Here is a 21,231-nt window from a genome sequence, read left to right as displayed (position 1 = left end):
TAAAGATTTTCTGCAAAGAGACTTTCACAAGGGGTCTGCAGACCTCTCCGCTGGGATGTTTTCCGAACACGAAGTCAAAATTTTCTTTCACAAATGAATTCCATTATGATTAGTTACATCACCCTAAATAGTTCTGTTTACTTAGTGTTTACAATCCTTAAATATCTTTAGACCATTACTTGATCCTTGGTTGATCCTTGGTTATTTCCTAGCCAAACGGAGCTTGTTTACTTCTTCCATGTCTTTCCCAAGTAGTCCTGTTGTAATCCATTTATCATTTATGTTGTTCCATAACTCCAAAAGCTTTTCAGTAAGGAAGTGCACAGTGCAAATTACATTGACTTATCAGTTATTTTAATTTAATTTTATTTAATTTTATTTATTTTATTTTAGTTTTCTAACATGATACACCCATAAATACCGTCTGAATTTTTGTCCTTAGGCATGCAAGTGCACTGAAGGTGTACTTCAGACATTTACTCTGCTATTGCACTTAAAACATCTTTGGAATTAATACTTGTCATATGCCCTTCTAGCTCAATTTTTTTCCCTTACGTATAAGCCACCTTGATTTTCCTGGCAAGACTCTTATTGTACTGCCAGCGTCGGTATTGCTAATTTGTCTGTGTCCTTTATATAAGTTCTTTGGCCTAAGTAATCTGCTCAGCTTTTCATCTTAGAATTATTTATAAATTGCTGTCATGTTATTTAAGTATTAAAATGAAATTTATTTTTTTTTTTGTAGTTTTGTTTTGGTTGGTTGTTTTTTTTAATACCCAGCCATCTGGTACCTAAAGATCTTGGTGTCTTGCTGTTTATCATTTTGCCTTTACAAGTTTTCAGGCACATACAATTTATCAGTTCTGTTCCCATCCACAACAGCTTAAGAGGGAGATTTCATGTGATCAGTTGCACTGCTGAAAAATAATGAATGAGAATATAAACAAAGTGCTGTGGAGTAGTGCTGTTGCACAGCATTGATAAAACATTATAGGTGGAATTCAGTTTAAGACACCTACATTTAGTGTTTATGTGTGTGCAGGGACACTCGCTGTCTAAATTCCCCTATTAATGGACAGATTTTTAACTACTATCCCCTAGGAGGTATGGGGTTCTCATGCCATAGGGCTGTCTTGCTTGCCGCTGCTGCTTCAAAAGAGTGAATGCATTCCAAATATTTTGTGCCTCTTTCTTCTAGGACTGTGTAGGTGTCTAGGGAATATCAAAAGGCAGGAGATGCCTGTGTTTAGGCCACAGAATTCAGAACTTAGTATTAAGTTCAGGGGTAGCAATAATACCTTTACACACCATTTTTTGAACTTCTGAGGAGTTTATGAGAGAAAACCAAGCCCAGACAAAAAGAATTCTATTTAGTGGCAAATGTAGTGTTTTCACCTTATCTGAAAGTGAGTCTGCAGTCCTGAACTACCTCTGCAGTCAAATGAAAAGTGAACTTTCACCTCTGACCATCTAACAAAATGTCAGCTGTGGCATAGCTGGTCTTGGAGCATATGTATGTATGCCACATACATACTTCTGTTGAGAGCTTTGTTAGGAAGGAAGGTTTAATCTGACTTTACTGAAGAAAAATGTAGGTCTTAGCATATAGTTTGATGATCCATACTACATTTGCCATTTAGAATATGTGTTTTTAAATCAGAGTTTTGTGAGTGACAAATACGTGTGCAATTAGGTTAATGAAAGGGAACAAAAGGAGGCTATGCAAATTGTCAGTGATATAGGAACACACTGCTTCTTTCTGATAACTGGAAAAAGAAGTAGTAATGCAAAAGAACAATCAGTTTTTATGAAAGTTGTTTGCCATAATTTATAGAAGGTGTTTTTAACTTGTCCAAACAATTGCTAGGTTATTTTTATCAGACATTGATTCTCAGTTTTGTATCTTTCTGTGAATTTCCTTTTGAATCTTCTCTGTTGCAGCTTTCCATTGAACAAACACACTGAACACATGCTTGATTTGCTCTGAGATCACATTACAAGATCTAGCTCTGAGCTAAAGATGTGGTTTTGTAAGCTGAAAACTCTTCTGCCATCCTCCATTCATCTCGCGAATTTTGAAATTCAGTTCAGCCAGGAAATTATCCTCCTCTATTTCTTCTCCTACTCAGTTAGAAGAAGGAAGGGAAATTGCATTTCAGAGATCTAAAACGTGAAATAAAGTTTTATTTATATAGGACTATATCCTACAGGAAGTAATCCAAACTTTTTGCTTTTTTTGGAGCAGAAATAAAAGGATGAACTTTTAAAGGCATTTTTGGCTTGGTGAATTGTTTCAGCTACCCAGGAGGCTTATAAGCAATCTTGGAATGCTACACCATTTACAGTTAAAGCTGATTTTGCTAGAACTGCCTTGAGCACTAAAAGTGAATTGCTTGATAAAGAATCCATGTAGGACAGAGACCTAGAATTCTGTTTACTTCTATACTAACCATTACCAGCTGGCTCTTTGGGCATGTGCTCAAACATCTTTTGGGAAGAGGGCACAGCAAGTACTCTCTTGTATCTAACCCAGGAAATAATTTTAGCTCTGATTATTATTTCCAGGCAGCTCTAACTGATTTAAAGAAGAAATCAGATGTACAGGTTGCCCTCCTTGTATTGAAAAGATTCTATTAGTTCCTCTGTACCAGTGTGGGAATCCAGCCAATACATTTTGTCCTAGGTTTTTAAAACTGAAGCTCGCTCACTAGAAATGGGATTATTAGTTCTTTCAGGTCAAACCAGGATCAAATTCTGGGTAGTTGAAATTGGATATTCTGTTTTCTGGGATTTATCAAATGGAATAATGTTTCCATTTAGCTTGGGCTGCCTATTGAAAGGTCTCAGCCTCAGAATTTTATAGGACAATTTATCTTCTCGTTTAATATATTTCTCAAAACACACAGACAAAAACAAACAAGCCTCTCCTTGCAGCTCATTTTGTCTATTGGAACAACATGTTCTTATTGGAATTAGCTAGAATTCCCCATTCTTCACTTACTTGCCTCTGTTAAAGCATTCTTTGGAAGTGCTGGTTAGTTTTGCATAGAAAACTGGCTATCCTTGCAGTACATACTGAGTGCAATCTACCAGTACACCTCAGGCATATATTTGAGGTTTTGTCAAGGTTCTGCAAATGCTGATTTCTAGTAAAGCATTCCTGAAATTCTCCTTTCAACTCATGAATTATTTAGTATTTCTTTTCCTAGTCCCAGTCATTCAGATTGCTTTTTCTACTCGTATACATTGTTATGTACCTTTAAGCTAATAGCTAAGTGCTTAGTATTGAGAATGGAATTTTTATTGTTATTGGATTTTTTATTTTTATTTGGAGGTTGGACTAGATGATCTTTAAAGTTACCTTCCAACACAAACCATTCTGTGATTATTTAGAGATATTATAAAACTAGCTGCATAATGTATTAGAACATGCCTTATTTGTTAAAGCTTTTTCCTGTAACTAGAAATAAGCCTTTAAGAGTCCTGGCATTCTTCACCTACTTTTGTGAAGAGAAAGAGGAAAAAAAGTGTCTGCATATGTGGGTTAATTTGTTCCTTTTTTTTTTTTTAACAATGGTGAATAAAACAGTATGTTTGTTACATTCCCATGTAACAATTTTAAAATAATGGGTTTTCCTTATTGCCTGAAAAAAATCACCTAGCATAAAGTTTGGAGGCTGCAAATTTCAGATGCAGATGTCAGATATTAAAACTTCTTAAATCTAAATCTCAAAAGTAAGATTGTGATAGCACTTACTGAATTTTTTGTGATCTAAAATGACACAGTTGCGATTACAGTTCTCCAGTAACTAGGGGGATTGTTTTTGTTTGTTTGTTTTCCTTAAGTAGGTGTTTGAAAATTTGTGAATATAACTTTTGAAAAGTCACAAGTCTTGATTCTTTTTCCTTAGGGATATCAAGGATCAGCAGGAACTCCAGGTATCCCGGGAACTCCAGGGGTTCAAGTAAGTTCCTATTTCATTCCTGCAGTTTAGAAATCTGAGATAAATTATTATCTGCTTGAGGATAGGAAGTCTCTACAGATGGATCTGGATAGGCTGGATTGATGTGCCATGTCCAGTCACAGGACATTCAACAAGGCTAAGTGCCAAGTCCTGCGCTTGGGTCATAACAACGCCATGCAGCGTTACAGGCTTGGGGAAGAGTGGCTGGAAAGGTGCCCAGCAGGCAAGGACCTGGGGGTGCTGGTTGGCAGCCGGCTGAGCATGAGCCATCAGTGTGCCCCGGTAGGCAAGAAGACCCATGGCATCCTGGTCTGCGTCAGAAATAGTGTGGCACACAGGACTAGGGAAGAGATTGTCCCCTTGTATGCAGCACTGGTGAGACCACACCTTGAATATTGTGTTCAGTTTTGGGCCCGTCACTACAAGAAGGGTGTTGAATTGGTCAAGCATTGGAACAGGCTGCCCAGAGAAGTGGTGGAGTCTCCATCCCTGGAGGTGTTTAAGAGACGGATGAAGCACTAGGAGACAGGGTTTATTCTTAGGACTTGGTAGGTCAGACTGATAGTTGGATTTGATGATCTTGAAGGTCTTTTTTCACCTAGATGATTCTATGGTTCTGTGATTCTAAATGCTGCCAACTCTCTCTCAGTATTCGTTGTTTATCAATGAGAGTTGCAGTATGAAGAGTGAAAAAGGCTCAAGGGGTTACATGAAGTCAGGGGCAATCTTCGGGTGAATTGCTTTGATACTCACATGGCCTTGGGGTTTGTAGTTACGCTATCAATTAGGCTGCAAATCTAATCATTGCTAGTCAAGGTCTGTAGGAGCAGGAGCTGGGGTGTGGACATTTTCATCCTGATCTAGAAGCCAAACAGTGGTTCCATCTATTTTTCTTTGAATCAATAACAGTCATCTTAAGCCATGTCATGAGGATTGATTTGCTCTAGGTGTCTCTGCTTCAGCAGGGGGGTTGGACCAGATGGCCTTCAGGGGTCCCTTTCAACCTCAACCATTCTGTGATTCTCTGATTACCCACAATTCGCATGTCCAAACAAAAATTTCAGATAAAGCCAAGACTAACTGAAGAGACTTCTTTTTCTTCTTCACAGTAGAAATTTAGGAGCACTGACTGGGACAGTTACTGCAAACCAGTGCTGTATTTTATATGTAGCATGATCCATTCTGGCTGAATAGTTGAGAACATGTTAATTTATTGAATTACATATCTGAAAGCATGCCAGGGCCAAGAGCCAGGCCGAATCATGGCATATGTGAAGGCTTTCTGATGGACACTTAAAAGGAAGGGGACATCGGTACAGTCTGTGTGACAATCGTATCTGCCTGGTGTACTCCTCAGTTAGAGCAAAGAATTGTTTTGGTGTTCCCCAGTCATGGGTTATGACAGTGGGGCATAGTCTCACACTGGATACATTTCGTGTTGTTTCTGCTTTGGTATCCAGTTACCAAAATACTGTGATCAGCCAATTCATGGATAATTCCCTGGGTCACATTGCATTACATTTCTGAGTCTCATTCTGTAGCACTGTGTGTTAATATTTGAGCTGGTTTTTTTTTTTTTTTTCATTTCTTCTCTTAGGGACCACGTGGCTTACCAGGTATCAAGGGAGAGCCAGGGAAAGATGGGGCTAAGGTAATGAGAATCCAAAATTTAAAATGTTACCTCAATTCTGAATCTGGTCTGCTTTATTTAATAAAATTTATATAGCTATTAGCACTGCTAGTAATACCTTTATTGCACTGAATATTTTATATTTAGAAAACATATCTAAATATGTGTACCTAGAAGCATGATACAGACATCTGTCAGAATGGTTTATTTTTGTCTCTTTTCACCCTTTTCCTCTTTGAGTGACCATCCAGATGAGCTAGATAAGAATTTTTGGGTGACACTTTTTAACCAGAAAACACTGACTAATTGAAACCAAAACTTTTTGTGGAAAAATTCTAGCTGAGGTGTAGCCAGTAGCTTGGAACTGCAGACAGATGTGGAAGCTTATCCCTTCTGGTAATCAGGATAAACTTGAATCTGGATCTCCCATATGCACAACGAATAAACCAACCTCTGGCTATTGGCAAGTCTCCTTGATATGTGAATATTTGTGTCCAACCTTCTGTCACACTTTTGCCCTATGAGAAATATGTTTAGAAAAGTTTAAAGTCCATTGTGATACAAACTTATTTTCTTTTTGGTTTATCTAAACTTCAGACTCTTTTTTTTTTTTTTTGTACAATGAAATCTTGTTTTCCAAACAGATTTTACTGAAGAATTTCCTTCTTCTAATGTTCCCAATCCTGAAAGCATCCTAAAAGTCCTTGAATTCATAACTGTTCAGCAGAATTCTCAAATGCATTATTAGAGCTGAAAAATGTACTTACGTATTCTGTTGCTTCAGGGATCTTATGTTAATCTAATTGATCAGTCAGTATTGGGCCATATGCAGAAAGAAATGTACTGCTGACAAAAAACAATATTCTCCTGGCAGTGCAGGGTTGTGACAGATAGAATATTTCCTAATGCTCAGTCCAGCCCTGTTTAAAATGTGCCAAGAAATAGGGCTTCCACCACTGTTTTAGAAAACTTCTTCCACTGTAAAGTAGGTCTTGCCATTAGTTTTTTTTTCCCGATGATTCAGCCCAAATTTTCATCTCTTAATTTCATCCCATTACTTGTGAAGTTTCTACAGCAACTAATTTAAAATTACATCCATTGCCAAGTATGTTATTTTATGTAATAATTGAATCACCACTTCTGAGCAGAAATTGGGGCTCCATTCTTTTTCAATAAGAAGCAACGGATGCATGAAAGGTTTATTTTATAAGTTTTGATGATTTTTTTGAACTGCATTCCATTTCAGTTGCCTTCTTTCAATACTTACTTGTTGAGAGATACTTTGACTGCATTAACCCACATTCTGTCATTCCTGTGGTCATGTCTCTGTCTTCTGTGAATGTGACAGACCTCTACAAATCCCTGTAGACATGGATGGTTTTGATAAATGCCACCATATTTTTGGTATTTTGGCTCGGAACTTGAAATATTATATAAAATAACTTCCTGAGCATAATTTACTATTCCTCTCTTGTGACTGAAGTACATTAAACAAATTGAAATATATTGCTCCATTTAAAGTTCGATATTAACAGAGAGATAACACTGTTATTGTTCAAAAACAATTTGGTGATTGGCTCTGTCCTGAGAGAATTAGGTCCGGTCTACTGAGATAAGCAACTTATTTTGTTTTTATTGTTTCAAGTTAGGTTGTGCCAAGTTAGAATTAAGCATTTTGTTGTAATAGTTCAAGAGAACTTGCAGATAAATTGTCAGATAAATATCCTTAGTACCAATACCAAAAGTTTGGGAACTCCTGACATTTGACAGCAGAGAACAGCAGATAAAACTGTTGTTTTGGCTTGTGTTTTCACTTACAACTGCTTCTAGCAAAGTACATTCTTTCTTTAATTGAAATGAGAACTCATTTATCAAAGTGCCAACGTTTTATCGATTTATGTTTCCTTTTTTTTTTTTTTTTGTTTTACACAGAAGTACTTAATACCTTATTATTGAATACATTACTCAACTAGAGTAAGCTGGTGAGAAATTTGATAACGTCAGCAGGAATTTGATATTTCCAGTTAAGAGGTAGGAGCAGAGCCATCCCAGATTTAGGGAATTTCCTTACTCTTCAGGAATTAAGAGTGGATGGTAGAATTGTAACAGTTTCTACAGTTGCATTCAGAGCTCTGTTCAAAACTTTTTCTTTTCCACTTGTCAAAGAGCTAAGTTGCTGCTTTGGAACCTCAGCAACCCTAATCGAGAGATTACAGTAAAATTCATTTTTAAAAGTTTAGTGATTGGTTACTTTTTTCTTTTCTGTCTTAAATCTTGTCTAAAGATCAACAAACTAATCCATCAGCATACCAATATTATGTAGTAGGTATTGTGATATATAACATTTTTCCTCTACTTGTTGATTGTTTAGATTATGAGTGCTATTATAGTATATATTACTATTATTTTGGACATAAGGATTTCAAATATGTTTGTTCTTTTAGGGTGACCGTGGACTACCTGGTTTTCCTGGATTACATGGCATGCCTGCACCAAAGGTTGAAATTAAATAGTTGTTCCAATATTCATGTATCTCTACTTGTTCTGTAGTTTAGTTTTTAAAAAATGAATGTTTATATATACAATACTTATGTACTTAATGAGATACATAAAATGAATAGATAAGATGTTGAAATTGAAGGGTGATACATGCCGTAGGCCTTGATTAAGTATGTATCAATCAATGGAAACTGACTTTTTTTTTCATTTTTGTTCTGTTCTGTTGGATTTTATGTGAATTACTTTGAACTTTGATTTTCATAGTACTCTTCTACATCACAAATAATGTACCAGGAACTTAAAAATAATTATTTAATTTTCTTGAGGTTTTTTGATTTGAGGGGCGGTATTTTGAAGGGTAGTTCTGATCTGACCGGAGCTGATTTTTCTACATGTATGTTCCCCACAGCATCAGCAAACATATTTTTGCTCTTCTATGTTAGTATTCAACTCAATTTACTTCTTAGTTTTTCCAAATTTGTGTTTCAGACTTTTCAGATAAGGTCTCCACAAAAGTGCAGGAATTTTCAAAGAGCTGAATTTTCTGTTAGGTACCTACCTATACGAAGTGACCGGAAACTCAAAGTGCCTTCTGCTCAGCTTCCATTGAAAGCAGAAGCACTATGCCTGCTATCTGTGGGTTGTCTCACCACAGTTGTTGGTGTTGGACAGTCTGGGCTCTTCTAGGAAAGCTTGGAAAATTCAAGATTTGCATTCACTGTCTTGATAGTTTTCTTTCTTTATATCAGAAGGAGTTCTTTACCTCCTTCATTTTATGTCTGTTACCTATGTTTCTTTGTATATATATCTGTTTGTAACTACTTCTATTTTAAAAAATTAACTTATACACATTCATTTTGTCTAGGGAGAAAGGGGTCCTAAAGGAGATCAAGGAGTGCCAGGAATATATGGAAAAAAGGCAAGTAAAATTACAAATTAAAACAACAGCATCGTTGATATTTGTGGTGGGGTTACCATGGCGGGCTGCTAGATGTCCCCCTCAGCTGCTCTGTTACTCCTCTACTTAACAAGACTGGGTAAGAAAATAAGATGAAAAGGCTTTTAGGTCAAGATAAAAACAGGGAGATCACCTAGCAGTTACTTTCATAGGCAAAACAGACTCAACATGGGGAAAATTAATTTATTGTCAGTTAAAATAGGTTTGGATAATGAGAAACAGAGACAAAAATTAAAACACCTTTCCCCCATCACCCTTTTTCCTAGGCTCAACTTAATTCCTTCATTGCCAATCCCTCTACCTCCTTCCCCACCTCCATGAGCCTCCAAGGATAAATGAGGGCCTGTGGTCAGCTCCTGTCTGACACTCCTTCCTCCTCACACTTTTCCCCTGCTCCAGTGCAGGGGATATATTTTTGCAAATATGCCCATGCCTTTAATATGGTTGATATGTAATAATAATATTGCAAAGGCTTTTTACAGCATATTTGCACTTGTGTAACAGGTCATAATTATTAATCAATTACTGTTTGTTTTAAGGAAGAAAAACATCTTCCAAAATTTTTCAACATAAAAAATAATGTATATGAATATGCTGATTAAATATGCTGAATTTTTAACATAGACATTTAGTACTACTTAATTCTCACTTGTTGCATTTCTCAGGGCTCCAAGGGAGAGAAAGGTGATACCGGGTTTCCAGGAATGCCTGGGCGATCCGTAAGTTGTGCCGAGACAATTTACCTTTAACTTCTGTTTGTTAATTTACTTACTGATGACTGTTAACTGTTGCCACAGGGAGACCCTGGCAGAAGTGGGAAAGACGGATTACCAGGAATTCCTGGTTTCAAGGTAAATACAAATACATATTCATATATATCTTGATGAAGTTTTTAATAGCATTCCTATTTGTCCCAATACATACAGTTTATTCTGTGGAGAATAACTGGGAATTGAAATAATACATGTTGCTGGAAATGCTAAAGTTTACTGTAGTGACTGGGCAGACTTCATTGATATCAGTCGGCTTGTGAACTGGGGCAGTAGTTTTGAGTGTATTAGTGATAATCAGATATTTGCTTATCCTTGGGGCATCTCCATCCTCAGCCAAGGATGGAGACAACACAACTACCCTGGGCAGACTGTTCCATCATGGAATGTCTTCATGGTGAAAACATTTTCACCCTTATTTGCAGCAGGAAATGGCTCTACATTGCCTATATGTTGACAACTGAATCAAGCTCTAATCGATTGTTTAAAGTGATTCAGCTGCTGACTGTTAACTGCTGAGACCACTCATAAGTTGCAGTGTTCTTTGCTGCTTTAGAATATCCCAGGAGACCTGTCCATGCCATTTCAGAAGGACGCAGGTCTTCTGTAGGTGGTAGCTGCCGGTCTGAGGTGGAAGCCTTGGCTGCCTTACAGCACCTCAAATGGCATGAGGTAACTGAATCAAGCCCCTCTTGACTGTAATGAGATCTTAAGTGCCTAATGTATTCTGGTAGAAAAACACATGTAGATGTCTTAATTTGAAGTTAAAGAGGGGAGTCAGTTCAAAATTATCATGTGTATACAACCATACAGCACTGTTAGTCGAAAAGTTGCTCAACTTCAATGTACAACTAAGCATTCTGCAATTCAAAAATTTGTTAGGAGAGCATATCTAAAATAAAAGCCTTTAATATGTACATATAAAATTTAAATTTTACAGTAGGTAAACTCCTGCATTCATTTCATTTTAGTCTTTGAATCCCATTTATACTTGCATACAAATTGTCATTATTAATGTATATTTACAACAGTGTGACTCTCACAGTGGCAAATATGTCATCCAAAGACAATTTAACAGACGTTCTTAAAACACTTAGCTAAATTTGGGTCTACGGACATACTGTGTTTTCATTAAAGCCATTGGAGGCCTAATAAGTTATGCCAGTGGAGTCTGGTGAGCATTTCAGCTCAGAGAAAGAAGACTTGTAGGTACCAACTTAGTAGCCTACATAAAAGCACCTAGTGCTATTTGAGATGTGTTAGTGTCTAAAGCATTGTAAGGGAGCTGACAAATATGACTTAAATCCTATGGAAAGCCAGTGCCTTTCTGGAGTGGGAGTAGAAGCCCAGGATGTCTATACAAGACAAGCTTGGGTATCTCAAATATGACCGAATGTCCATGTGTGGGCAATGAAATTGAGCTCCTGGTGACTGATCAGCTGAACCAAGACTGTCAATTTTCTTGACTATACTTCTGCTGGTCGTGATAGGAATTCACATGTCTTTATTTCAAATGAATTCTCCTTTATTTTCACTATATATATGCAGATATCTCTGCCCAGCTGGTGGAGAAATTCCTTGTCTGCTATTATGGGAAACAGAAAAAACAATTAGATGTTTTTCCTTTCTCGTGTTTGATAACATGGAAAGGTAATAGTTGCAGTTGTTTAACATAAAATTTTAACTGTCACAAAACTTAACACCCTTTAGAGTGGAGCATTATGTTGATAAAGCATGAATTTGGAGAGTGTATTGGTATGTTTTTATGCTTCTAAACAATGTAGAGATAATTCAGTATATTAGCTACATGAACCTGTGTACATTTAAACTAAAAGACATTTTCTTGACTATTTTCTTGATCTAATTACTGTAGTACAAAAATATGACAACTCATTAGTTTTTATTAGTTTTAGAATATAATAGTTAACAGAAGTTATGTTCTTCATTCAAACATCTTGTCAGTTTGACTTCAACATCTGCTTGCTATAAAACATTGCTTCATTCTGGGTCCGTAATTAAACTCAGAGCAGTAACAAACAGGCTGTCTTTGAAGGAAATTTCTGCTAGAGCCTTCTTTTTGTTTTACAATATTCATTCTGGGAAAGAATTTAGAAAAAAAGCATGGCTTGCAACTCAGATGCTACCCATTGTGACTTCAAGACCATATCTTTTTAATTCAACGTCAATTATTACTAGATTGTTTTTTTATATATAATTGATCTGTGCATTTGTTTTATATACTTTTATTTTTGGAATTATTTTTCCAATTTTCAGAATATTTATAGGGATCATACATATTTTGAGTAAGAACATAAAGATTTGATCGTATCTGGTACTACTGTAGTTCTGAAGTGCTTTGAAATCGTTTTCAGACTATTAGTTGTATTTGCGATTAGGCAATAACAATTTATTATTGTTAAATGACCTTCTTGAACGAGTAACTGCTGTTCTGATTCAACTGTTCTCAAATTTCAAAAGACAATTCTTTCTCTCTCATCTCTTTTTGCAAACTGTTTAAGAACTGTTGGACACAGCATGGGAGAATTCTGGATTGAGAACATGTCTTGTGTGTTTGAAACTGTTTTTGAGACGTTTGTTTGCTGAAGCTTTGAGCTTGGTTTACATTTTACTTATAATAAAAATGATAATTTACTGTTAAAAATCTTTATTTTTTTATGCAAAAGAAACCCTGTTGTGAATATGGTATTTAACAATCTTTTTCATTTTAAAGGGGGAAGTTGGACAGCCTGGATCTCCAGGACAAGAAGGACGTCGTGGAGAGCCCGTAAGTGTTTCAGTTGCTGGCATATTTTTACATACTGTCTTTTCTTTCCATTTATTTTTTAGTTAATGGAAATTGCACTTTATGTTCCACCCATTTTGATTTGAATTGGTTATTATGTCTTTTTTTTTTTTTTAAGAATATTTATTGTCTGGTGTTTATCTTTAAATTTGGACTTAGTAAAAGAAATAAGCTTTTAAAGTGCAAGATTTGTTAAAAGAAAATATTTTTAAGTATGCTACTGTTATACACCAATATTTGTAGATAATATAAAGTCTCATTACTGATGTCTTTCCGTTGATAAGATGGTTTGGCTAAATGCTGGTGGTTACTTACATGAGGAAATATTCTGGGTGTCTTTAACTCTTGCTTTTGCAACATGGAATATGTTCTTTTATATTACTTGATTGTACTTACATTTATTTTTTCCTTTTCTGCCTCCCCCCTCCTTTGTTCAATCATTTACTTTCTTGCACCTTGCTATACTGTCCATGTTATCTAAATCTCAGGTCTTCTGGCTTACCTGAGGAGCATGTTGCTGCTTTTTTGTTTTGCTTGTTTCCTGAGACATTTTTTTCTCTGCTGGTGTTTGGGCAGCTCATTTTTTCCTCCTATTTTTACGTGATAGGTAGTCTGTGTCCTCCTGGTTTCTTTATCTCTTTAAGGCCTCCAGTCTTTGCTTGAAGCAGAGGAGCTATGACATCTGAAGAAATAGCTGAAGGTTTTCAGTGCTGAGAGTGAGCCAGCTACTTGGAAACCATCAGTGATCAAGAGCAGTAAATAGTGCTCAGCTGTTGAACCACTGCCTTTCAGATGTGTTACAGTTTGCATTACATTTTGATTTGTAAGATAAGAAGATGCAGTTATTTACGTTCACAAACTTTTCACTGAATGTAACACAATGAGAGGCGATGTGTTATATAATTCTGAAATCCGGTAGAGTTTTGCTAGCTACAAGGTAGAGGTGACGCTCTCAGATGAAATATTGTCAAGCTCTTTCCTTTAGATTTTTTATATATTCACCAAAAACTCATAAACACACTGAAAGTAAACGGCAATGCACAAGGCAGTCATTCCAAAAAGTCTTTCTTTCCATTTTGCTGGTTTAAGTGAAGAACACATTTAATTCCTCCCTTGGCTTTATTTTTTACTCTTTTTCTGCCCCAAGTAACCGTGAGATGTATTAATCTTTTACAATCTATGGTATCTTCAGATGTAAGAAAAACTGAAAGTGAATGTTCTTTAAGAAACATAAAATCCAAGTGAAGTTTTTTTAGTATATTGTTATAGTACACTGTAAAAACATTGTTAATATAATAACAAGAATTCCATTATTTTCCCTAGCCTTGTTTTGTCTTCTTTCATTTTTAGAGAGTATGTTAGTTTGTCATAGTCATTTTTTTAATTAATTTTAAAAATAGGAAGAAGAAAGCATTTCTGAACTAGGAGAAACTAATTGTTAAATACCTTAATGGCTTTCTTTCTGATACGATAGCTTTGGTTAAGACTGACCTTTAACTACTAAAGGAATATATTTTGATTTAAAATTAATATGAATGCTTCACAATGTAACATTTTAAACAACAATATAAACTCATCACTTACATCCCATACTTTTACTTTAAAGAGAAACGAAGTGTCAGATTTAAGACATTAAGATCACTACAGAATCTTTTAAGGTCACCATAAAAATAATACAGAGGAAGACTTTCAATATATAAACAACTACCAAAGATATACACAGTCCTGATAGGGCAAGCCAGATTGTACTATATACTTCAATTTTAATCACTGGAGGTTCTTCTGAAGAGCAGAAAGTCTACATGCTGATCAGGAAATTGCCTCAAGGTAACCAATAAGAAATCTAAGACACCGAGTCATATTATATACACTGATTGCCTGTCTCTATTGCTGGTGTAGCACCAGAGTGTGTATGCTGGTATGGTGTCCCTGTCTATTTAAATGTTGGAGGGGGAGCGAAGAACATCTCTGTGCAGTCACTTCAAGGCCAAAGTGTGTGCAGTCTACTACTTCTGTTGTTTCTGTTGTTCTAACAGCATGTATTTGATGCGTAACGTGTGAGTACCTCCTCCCTGCTCTTTTGCTGGCAACATGACTTCTCACTGTGCAGTCTCTGTGTGGTCTTCTGTAGTGGGTTACCCTAGTAGTTAGGGTAGTTAGATGTAGGAGGGAGGCACCAAACTCAGCTGTGTACTCGGTTAGATAGTGAAATAGGCAGCCTAAGCTCAAGACAGGCCTTGGATGATACTGCTGAAAGTGTATGAGTGTGTATTGACCAGCCAGCTGCAGCTGTGGCCCTGGAGCAGCTCAGTAGGTTGCATGGATACCCCACCCACACAAGCATACACGCAAACAATCTTTATTTCTTCCATTCAGCCACATTAGTGGCAAATTTGTAAAGTTGGTCTCTTTAAAAATAGTGATCTTATGATCCCTTTTGCTTTAGCAAATAAAAAGAGCATGGTTGCAAAATGAATGCATCTTGAGACAACATCTAGGAAGCAGTTGTCTAGAATGGAGCTCACAGCTGAACTAACTCCCATGGCCTCCAGCATCTGAGAGATGTTATTATTTTCTGGACAGCATTCTTTCTGGTATATTACTGCTCTTATTAATCCTCAGATGTATGAGCAGGAAAAAGTAGGTTGTTAAAGTAATTAATTCCAGTGATGTGCTTGTTTTCCCTCAGCAGTACTAGATGGAAATGAAGTTATCCAGGCCATCCCTCCTGTCCTGCCTACACTGTGTAAGAAAACATTTGACATTATGGACAGAATACTTGACAAAGCATTTAGTAAAGCTAGTAATCAAGCTCAGCTTACTAATGACAAATAGGCCATGCTCCAAGTGCAGTCATGCTGTCACTTGAGTGACACTTTAATGGCTAGTCATGCATCTTTCTGATGACAGGCTGTTTTGATAAATACAGTTTTTTTTGAGGGGCCAGCTGTCTAGAGGGTAGAATAAATCAATACATATTTGAGCTTAATTTCAGCCTGGTTCTCCTTTCTAATGTAGGTAGTTTTGTCAGAGTTCGGTTTTAGAGAAAACAAAGTGAGACTTGTGTTTACAATTCTGCAGATGGGAACTCTGAAGTGAGTGTCTGTGGGTGAAGCTGGCAGGACATTTATAGCACTCTTCTATGCCTAGCATATGCTGTCTTGCCACAAGTAATATGTTTGAACAATTGCAACTGCTGATGTTTATTCTCCAGAAATCATATTTTTCAGAAATACAGCTGCAAATACTTAAAAGGATAGAGCTTGCCCTTAATATTTAGGCCACATCATCAGACCTCAGATGTGGTCATAGAATCACAGAATGGCTTGGGTTGGAAAGAACCTTAACAATCACCTAGTTCCAACCCCCCTGCCATGGGCAGGGATGCCACCATCCCTTGGAGTTGCTCTCCATCTTTCTTATAAGCTCTCTTTAAGTACTGAAAAGTTGCAGTGAGGTCACCCTGGAGTCGTCCCTTCTCCAGGCTGAACATCCCCAGCCCCCTCAGCCTGTCTTCATAGGAGAGGTGCTCCAGCCCTCTGATCATCTTTGTCACCCTCCTCTGGACCTGTTCTAACACGTCGACGTGTGGTCTTTTGTTTGTGACAGGGGTAGAAGTATAGCAAGGCTGGCAGCTTCTGACCTGACTCTCATTGTTATACCTACACTGCTAGTTTGTCTGTTGTTCTCCTATAACTGCACCAGGAATGTCAGATCTAGATCAGTGAGATTCTCTGAAAATTGGTCTCTAATATTCACAAAATGTGTGTTTTATGCTGGGGTATGGTAGCAGAATTATTTTCAAGATAAACTAAAGATAAATCTACAGACTACAGAATTTACTGTTTTTTTCTTCATAAAGCAGAAATTGTTAAAATATGGCACAGAAAATGGTATAACCAGGTAGCCTGTTTATCTTGAAAGCAGAGATAAGGTTAGTGTAATTCTGCTGCATCTATAACCATGGTGTGATTTATAGAAACAGGGTCCAAGGAGAGAAAATTCCTGACTTAGTGATAAGGTAGTATACAAGACAAGATATATTTTTGTTGCTTCTTTCTTCTGTGTGTCCAGTCCCTTACTATACAGTTTTCCACATTTCCTCCCTACCAACAAATTGTGGTGGAACCCGTAGAGTGCAACACCTCCTTGAGGCAAGATGTCTTGTTAAATAGTATTTATTATGTTCAGTATTGCCTCTCTCATCTTTCTTTGCAATTTCTTTTCAAACTATGAAAGAACAAACACAAAAATAGTAGCAATTGTTTTAAATGTATGCTGATAGTATTCCTTACAGATTGCATTTTTCAGGGCAAATGCCTGGCAGCTGACAGTCATAACAGGAAATAATATTTATTTATTTAAAAGTAAACGTTGCTGATTCTAATGAACTTTATGATAATGAACTTTTTTTTTATTCTTCTCTAGTTCAGCTGTACAGTTTATTGTATCACTGTCATTTCAGAAACTGCCATATATAAGTGAGCAAATATTTTCAATATGGAGGAAATTCTGAAATTTATATTTCATCGTTTACCTGCTGCAGCAATTTTTCTTTCACTTTAATTGCACCCTTTTATACTTCTAGTCTTGTGTATGTTCAAGTGAGCATCACTGAGGAGAGAATATAATACCCCAACCATATAGCATTGAGTGAAAAATCAGAAATAAAAGAATGGAGTGTAGAATTTTCTTTTTGAGATTAACTAATATAGTTGGATGAAGTGTTCAGATTTTAAGGTGTTCAAATCCTTCCTCATGTCTAAGACAGAACAAAAAATAATTTTAACGTGATTTCTGTTCATTTAACTTGGCTTAGTTAGGTAGACAATATGAGAGGGAAAGCAATTACCCATGTAATGAGGTGGGAGTGTTAATGATGGAAAAATTGGTAATTGCTTCAAACTATTAATGGAAGAAAATTAAAAAATCACAATCAAAACCTTTGCAGTAGATAGATGAGTGCAAGAGCTATGCTAGTCTCTTTAGGAAGATACTATTCATTTTGCCTTTGATAAAATAGCTTAAATTTTGTACTTTTAGTGGTCATTTTTTATCAATATTATTTACAGAAATGTTTTTGATACCAAACATATTTGAGGATGCAGCATCATGTGTGAATACATTGTCAGTCCAATCACTGTAGTTCAGAAACAGAAGGAGCAACACAATGTGCTTTAGTACTCAATGCTTCCTTGAGTACTAAATGTTTATTCAAGTTTTGTACTGCCTCGAAGTAGGCACTGCTATGAAATTAATGTATTGAGAAGAAATGATTCTTTAGTCAGTCATTAAGAGAAAAGTGATCGGCATGCACAGGAGACTCAGCAGTCTGGTTGGTGTGAGTCCATCACAATTCTTAGCTTCAAATCTAATATCAGTGCTTTTCCACTAGTCTGAGGAACCTCAGTAGTGGCAGCTGAGCACTGTTGGCTTCCTTTCAAATGTGCCAACATTATCATCATAAGGGAAGTAAGGACAGTGTTTTCTCTGGAAATGATGTCCTGTGGGTCTCAAAAGAATACCTGATTTTTTTTCTTGAAAAAATTGTCTTTGACCTTTACATATAAAGTGAAATTGCTATGCAAGTGGGATGAGTTTTTTTTGATGTAAACAGCTGATGCAGTAAGACTTTGATAGGCTTTATGCTGTACATCATTTTTTCTTTACAAGCAGATTTAGCTAGTCAGATTAGTTTTTTAATGATTGTTTATTAATTTCTTCTTCCTCTAAATTAAGTCTTTGGAACCAGAAGTGCTTTTTTAATCATAGAAATTCTCCTTTCCTGCTTCCTCCCACAGCCAAAAAAAGAAAAAAACAAGTAAAAGATAAGTGCACCATTAATTTTTCCTCAAGAGGCTCTGCTGAATTGTGAGAGTAGTCAGGGCAGACAGAGTCTTCTGATGACTTTCTGATTGCTGGAGCTACTATAACAGATGGTAGTCTTGTTCCTACTTGAGGAAGGGGGAGATGACAGCTTTGACAACACAATAATTTCAATAATCTTTCTTTAATTATACAGTGCTTGCTGTAAGCTCAGCCACATTTTTTAGACTGAATGGAGGTTTTCCTGTCAATTATAACTTTTAAGTCCACTTAAAAGGTGTATATATTTTTAACAGACATTATTTGCAGTATAGCTTATCTTCATCATTCAATTTGACAAGTTATGTTAATTACATACATTCCATCCGTCATTTTCAGCAGAGCTAATTGCTATTAAGAAGATAAATGTGAGAATGGTGCTGTAAAGAAACAGTCGATTAAAGACTTCTGGAACTTGAGGCAGACTAGTCTCAATGGCTCTATTATTCCCATGTGACAAAAATGATGTAAGACATGACAACATATTTGCTGATCTGAAGCGTATTGAAGTCAATGGAAGGATTCTCATTGAATTCAGTCTGGACCAGAGCCACAATAAATGTTGTAATAGACTTGGACCCACTGACCTAATGCGACTTGGAAAATAATTCCTGCATTTCTAAGTTGTAAAATCTAACAGTTCTCTCCCATCTAATTCTCACTTTCTTTCTAATCTTTGTGATTTCTAATTTTGAAATTTCTGGCTGCACACACCAAGCAATTAGATTAATTATATTCATTTTCTGTAATTATATGGTATCTTTTTATTTTTGTTATGTCTACAAAGACTAAGGAAAGTATTGTTTTTGGATTTTTTCAGTTAGCAACGTTTCAAATCAGATAACTTACTCTGAGAAATCAAACAGAGGAGAGATGGCATACCCGGCTGACATTTCTTTAGAACTGTTTTATAGATGCAATGTTAAGAGAGGCAATTTCTTAAAACATGTAACGGAGTACTAAAGGATCTGTAGTTGTAAGCCTATTATGGACACGAATGGCATGTACTATAAATAATTATAAACAGTACTCAGGAGTATTTTGTTTTATGCTTGTATTCTGCAGTGACCTTTTAATAGCTATGCTGGCATTTTTCTTATTAATTCATGTGCTGATAAAACTTATGTGCAAGCATTCCCCCTCCATTGCAGCTGGTTTGTAAGCCTAGTGGTAGAAGTACCTCTGACCAATACGTCGTATCATTTAAAATCTCCCTACTGACTTGCTGAACTGCATTACAATAAATGGATATTTTTCTTTTGTTAAAATCTCTCTTAAAAGCTTGTTAATCTTTTATAAATTAAGAAATCTTTTTAAAAAGCATGATTCTGTAAGAATCGTCCTGCAGGAAGCAGTTTAAGTGCACTTTAAAAAAAAATTCAGTATTTTCTAAGCACAGAAATATTGGTAGTGCTTATTTATTTGTGTTCAATGATTCCAATGAACTAGTCCTTTTTATACACAAAACCATAAACCCATAGATCTGAAGAGCGTAATTTCTTCTACGTATTAAAGTAATTTTGAGTGTTTATTGGGAATTTTCATGTTGAGACTTTAAACTTGAAATTGTACTTACTAGCTGTACTAGAAAGTGAGCTTTAATTCTCAGATGAAGTGTTTGCCTGACATATGCTTATAGTGTAGACCGTAAGTCTGCAGAGTAAGAACTGTGACACACATTGTTCCATATGTGCCTTTTCCCACTGAGGCAATGCTCATATTTACCTCATACTGCAGTTTCAGCTGTTGTGTTCTCAGCTTGTGTGAGATGGAGTACAGAGATACGGTATGAAAACAAAAGTGAATCAGCTTGGCAGTATGGATGCATACAGTATACATCACCTATCCTCTCTTGTGGTAATATTACTTAAAAATCCATATAAATGTTTGCCCATTTAAATGTTCGTGCATTTAGGAGACAGGAGTCTTTCATATCAGTTACAGTGATGTTTGTAAGCATGTAGATACTGCAGTCACTTTTTTTCAAAGTATCAGAAACATTTTCTTAGTATTAGTATTGCAATGTACCTTCCTGTAGAGAGAGTTTTTCAGTATTTAAACATTATAGCTATGCAATTTGATTTTTAATGATTTTTTTTGGGAGCAAAAAGTCAGTTTTCTGCAATTGATTATAAGTTAAAAATATTTTTAATGTTTTATGTTATTGGGAACAAATGATGAATGGATACATATATGTATATTAGCTAACATACAACTGCATGGACTGGAAAAAAAATAAGACATTTTAACAAATTACTGGACTTAAGTAGAGATTTCTGTTGAATGGAAGAATCCACACAAGTGTAAATAGATGCTACATTCTTTATCAGGAATTTCGTAACTCCCAAATCTCAGTTAAAAATGTGTTTGCTTACTGAATTGGTTTGGATTGAAGAATGATAAATATGTAATCTCTGTGTGTCAGTCCAGCTCAGCTCTGTCTGGGTATCTCTGATTCAAGTTAGAAAGTTCAGAAGTTCTTTAAATGTTCTTTATTTTCTCAGTAGGATTACTAAATTATGAACTTGTTTACTTGTTTAATCTGATTTGATCTGATCTAATACTTCCTAGGCAGATGCGTTAATTTACCCCAATAAGAAAAGAATAACTACTCCGGACCTTGAAAGTTATGTCATATAACTGGTGCAAAATAGGTATACCTCAAGTGATTAATATTCACTTTATTTGACATGTGATATTTAAAAGAAGACTAATTTGCGTTCTTTTTGATCCATCTGATA

General features: G+C 36.0%; 1 protein-coding gene across 2 annotated transcripts in view; it reads left to right on the top strand.

The window, feature by feature from the left end:
• COL21A1 (collagen type XXI alpha 1 chain) overlaps positions 1 to 21,231 on the top strand; it is an 84,904-nt gene that overhangs the window by 27,010 nt on the left and 36,663 nt on the right. For both annotated transcript variants that reach the window (XM_035542983.1, XM_035542982.1), the window contains 7 exons: positions 3,912 to 3,965; positions 5,563 to 5,616; positions 8,040 to 8,093; positions 8,960 to 9,013; positions 9,718 to 9,771; positions 9,850 to 9,903; positions 12,554 to 12,607. In XM_035542983.1, the coding sequence (XP_035398876.1) occupies positions 3,912 to 3,965; positions 5,563 to 5,616; positions 8,040 to 8,093; positions 8,960 to 9,013; positions 9,718 to 9,771; positions 9,850 to 9,903; positions 12,554 to 12,607 (378 nt within the window). The remainder of the gene's footprint in view (positions 1 to 3,911; positions 3,966 to 5,562; positions 5,617 to 8,039; positions 8,094 to 8,959; positions 9,014 to 9,717; positions 9,772 to 9,849; positions 9,904 to 12,553; positions 12,608 to 21,231) is intronic.

Source organism: Cygnus atratus, chromosome 3 (genome assembly GCF_013377495.2).
Source record: "Cygnus atratus isolate AKBS03 ecotype Queensland, Australia chromosome 3, CAtr_DNAZoo_HiC_assembly, whole genome shotgun sequence".
NCBI lineage: Eukaryota > Metazoa > Chordata > Aves > Anseriformes > Anatidae > Cygnus > Cygnus atratus.
The sequence above is the reverse complement of the archived record's forward strand: the minus strand, read 5'-3'. Positions and strand labels throughout refer to the sequence as shown.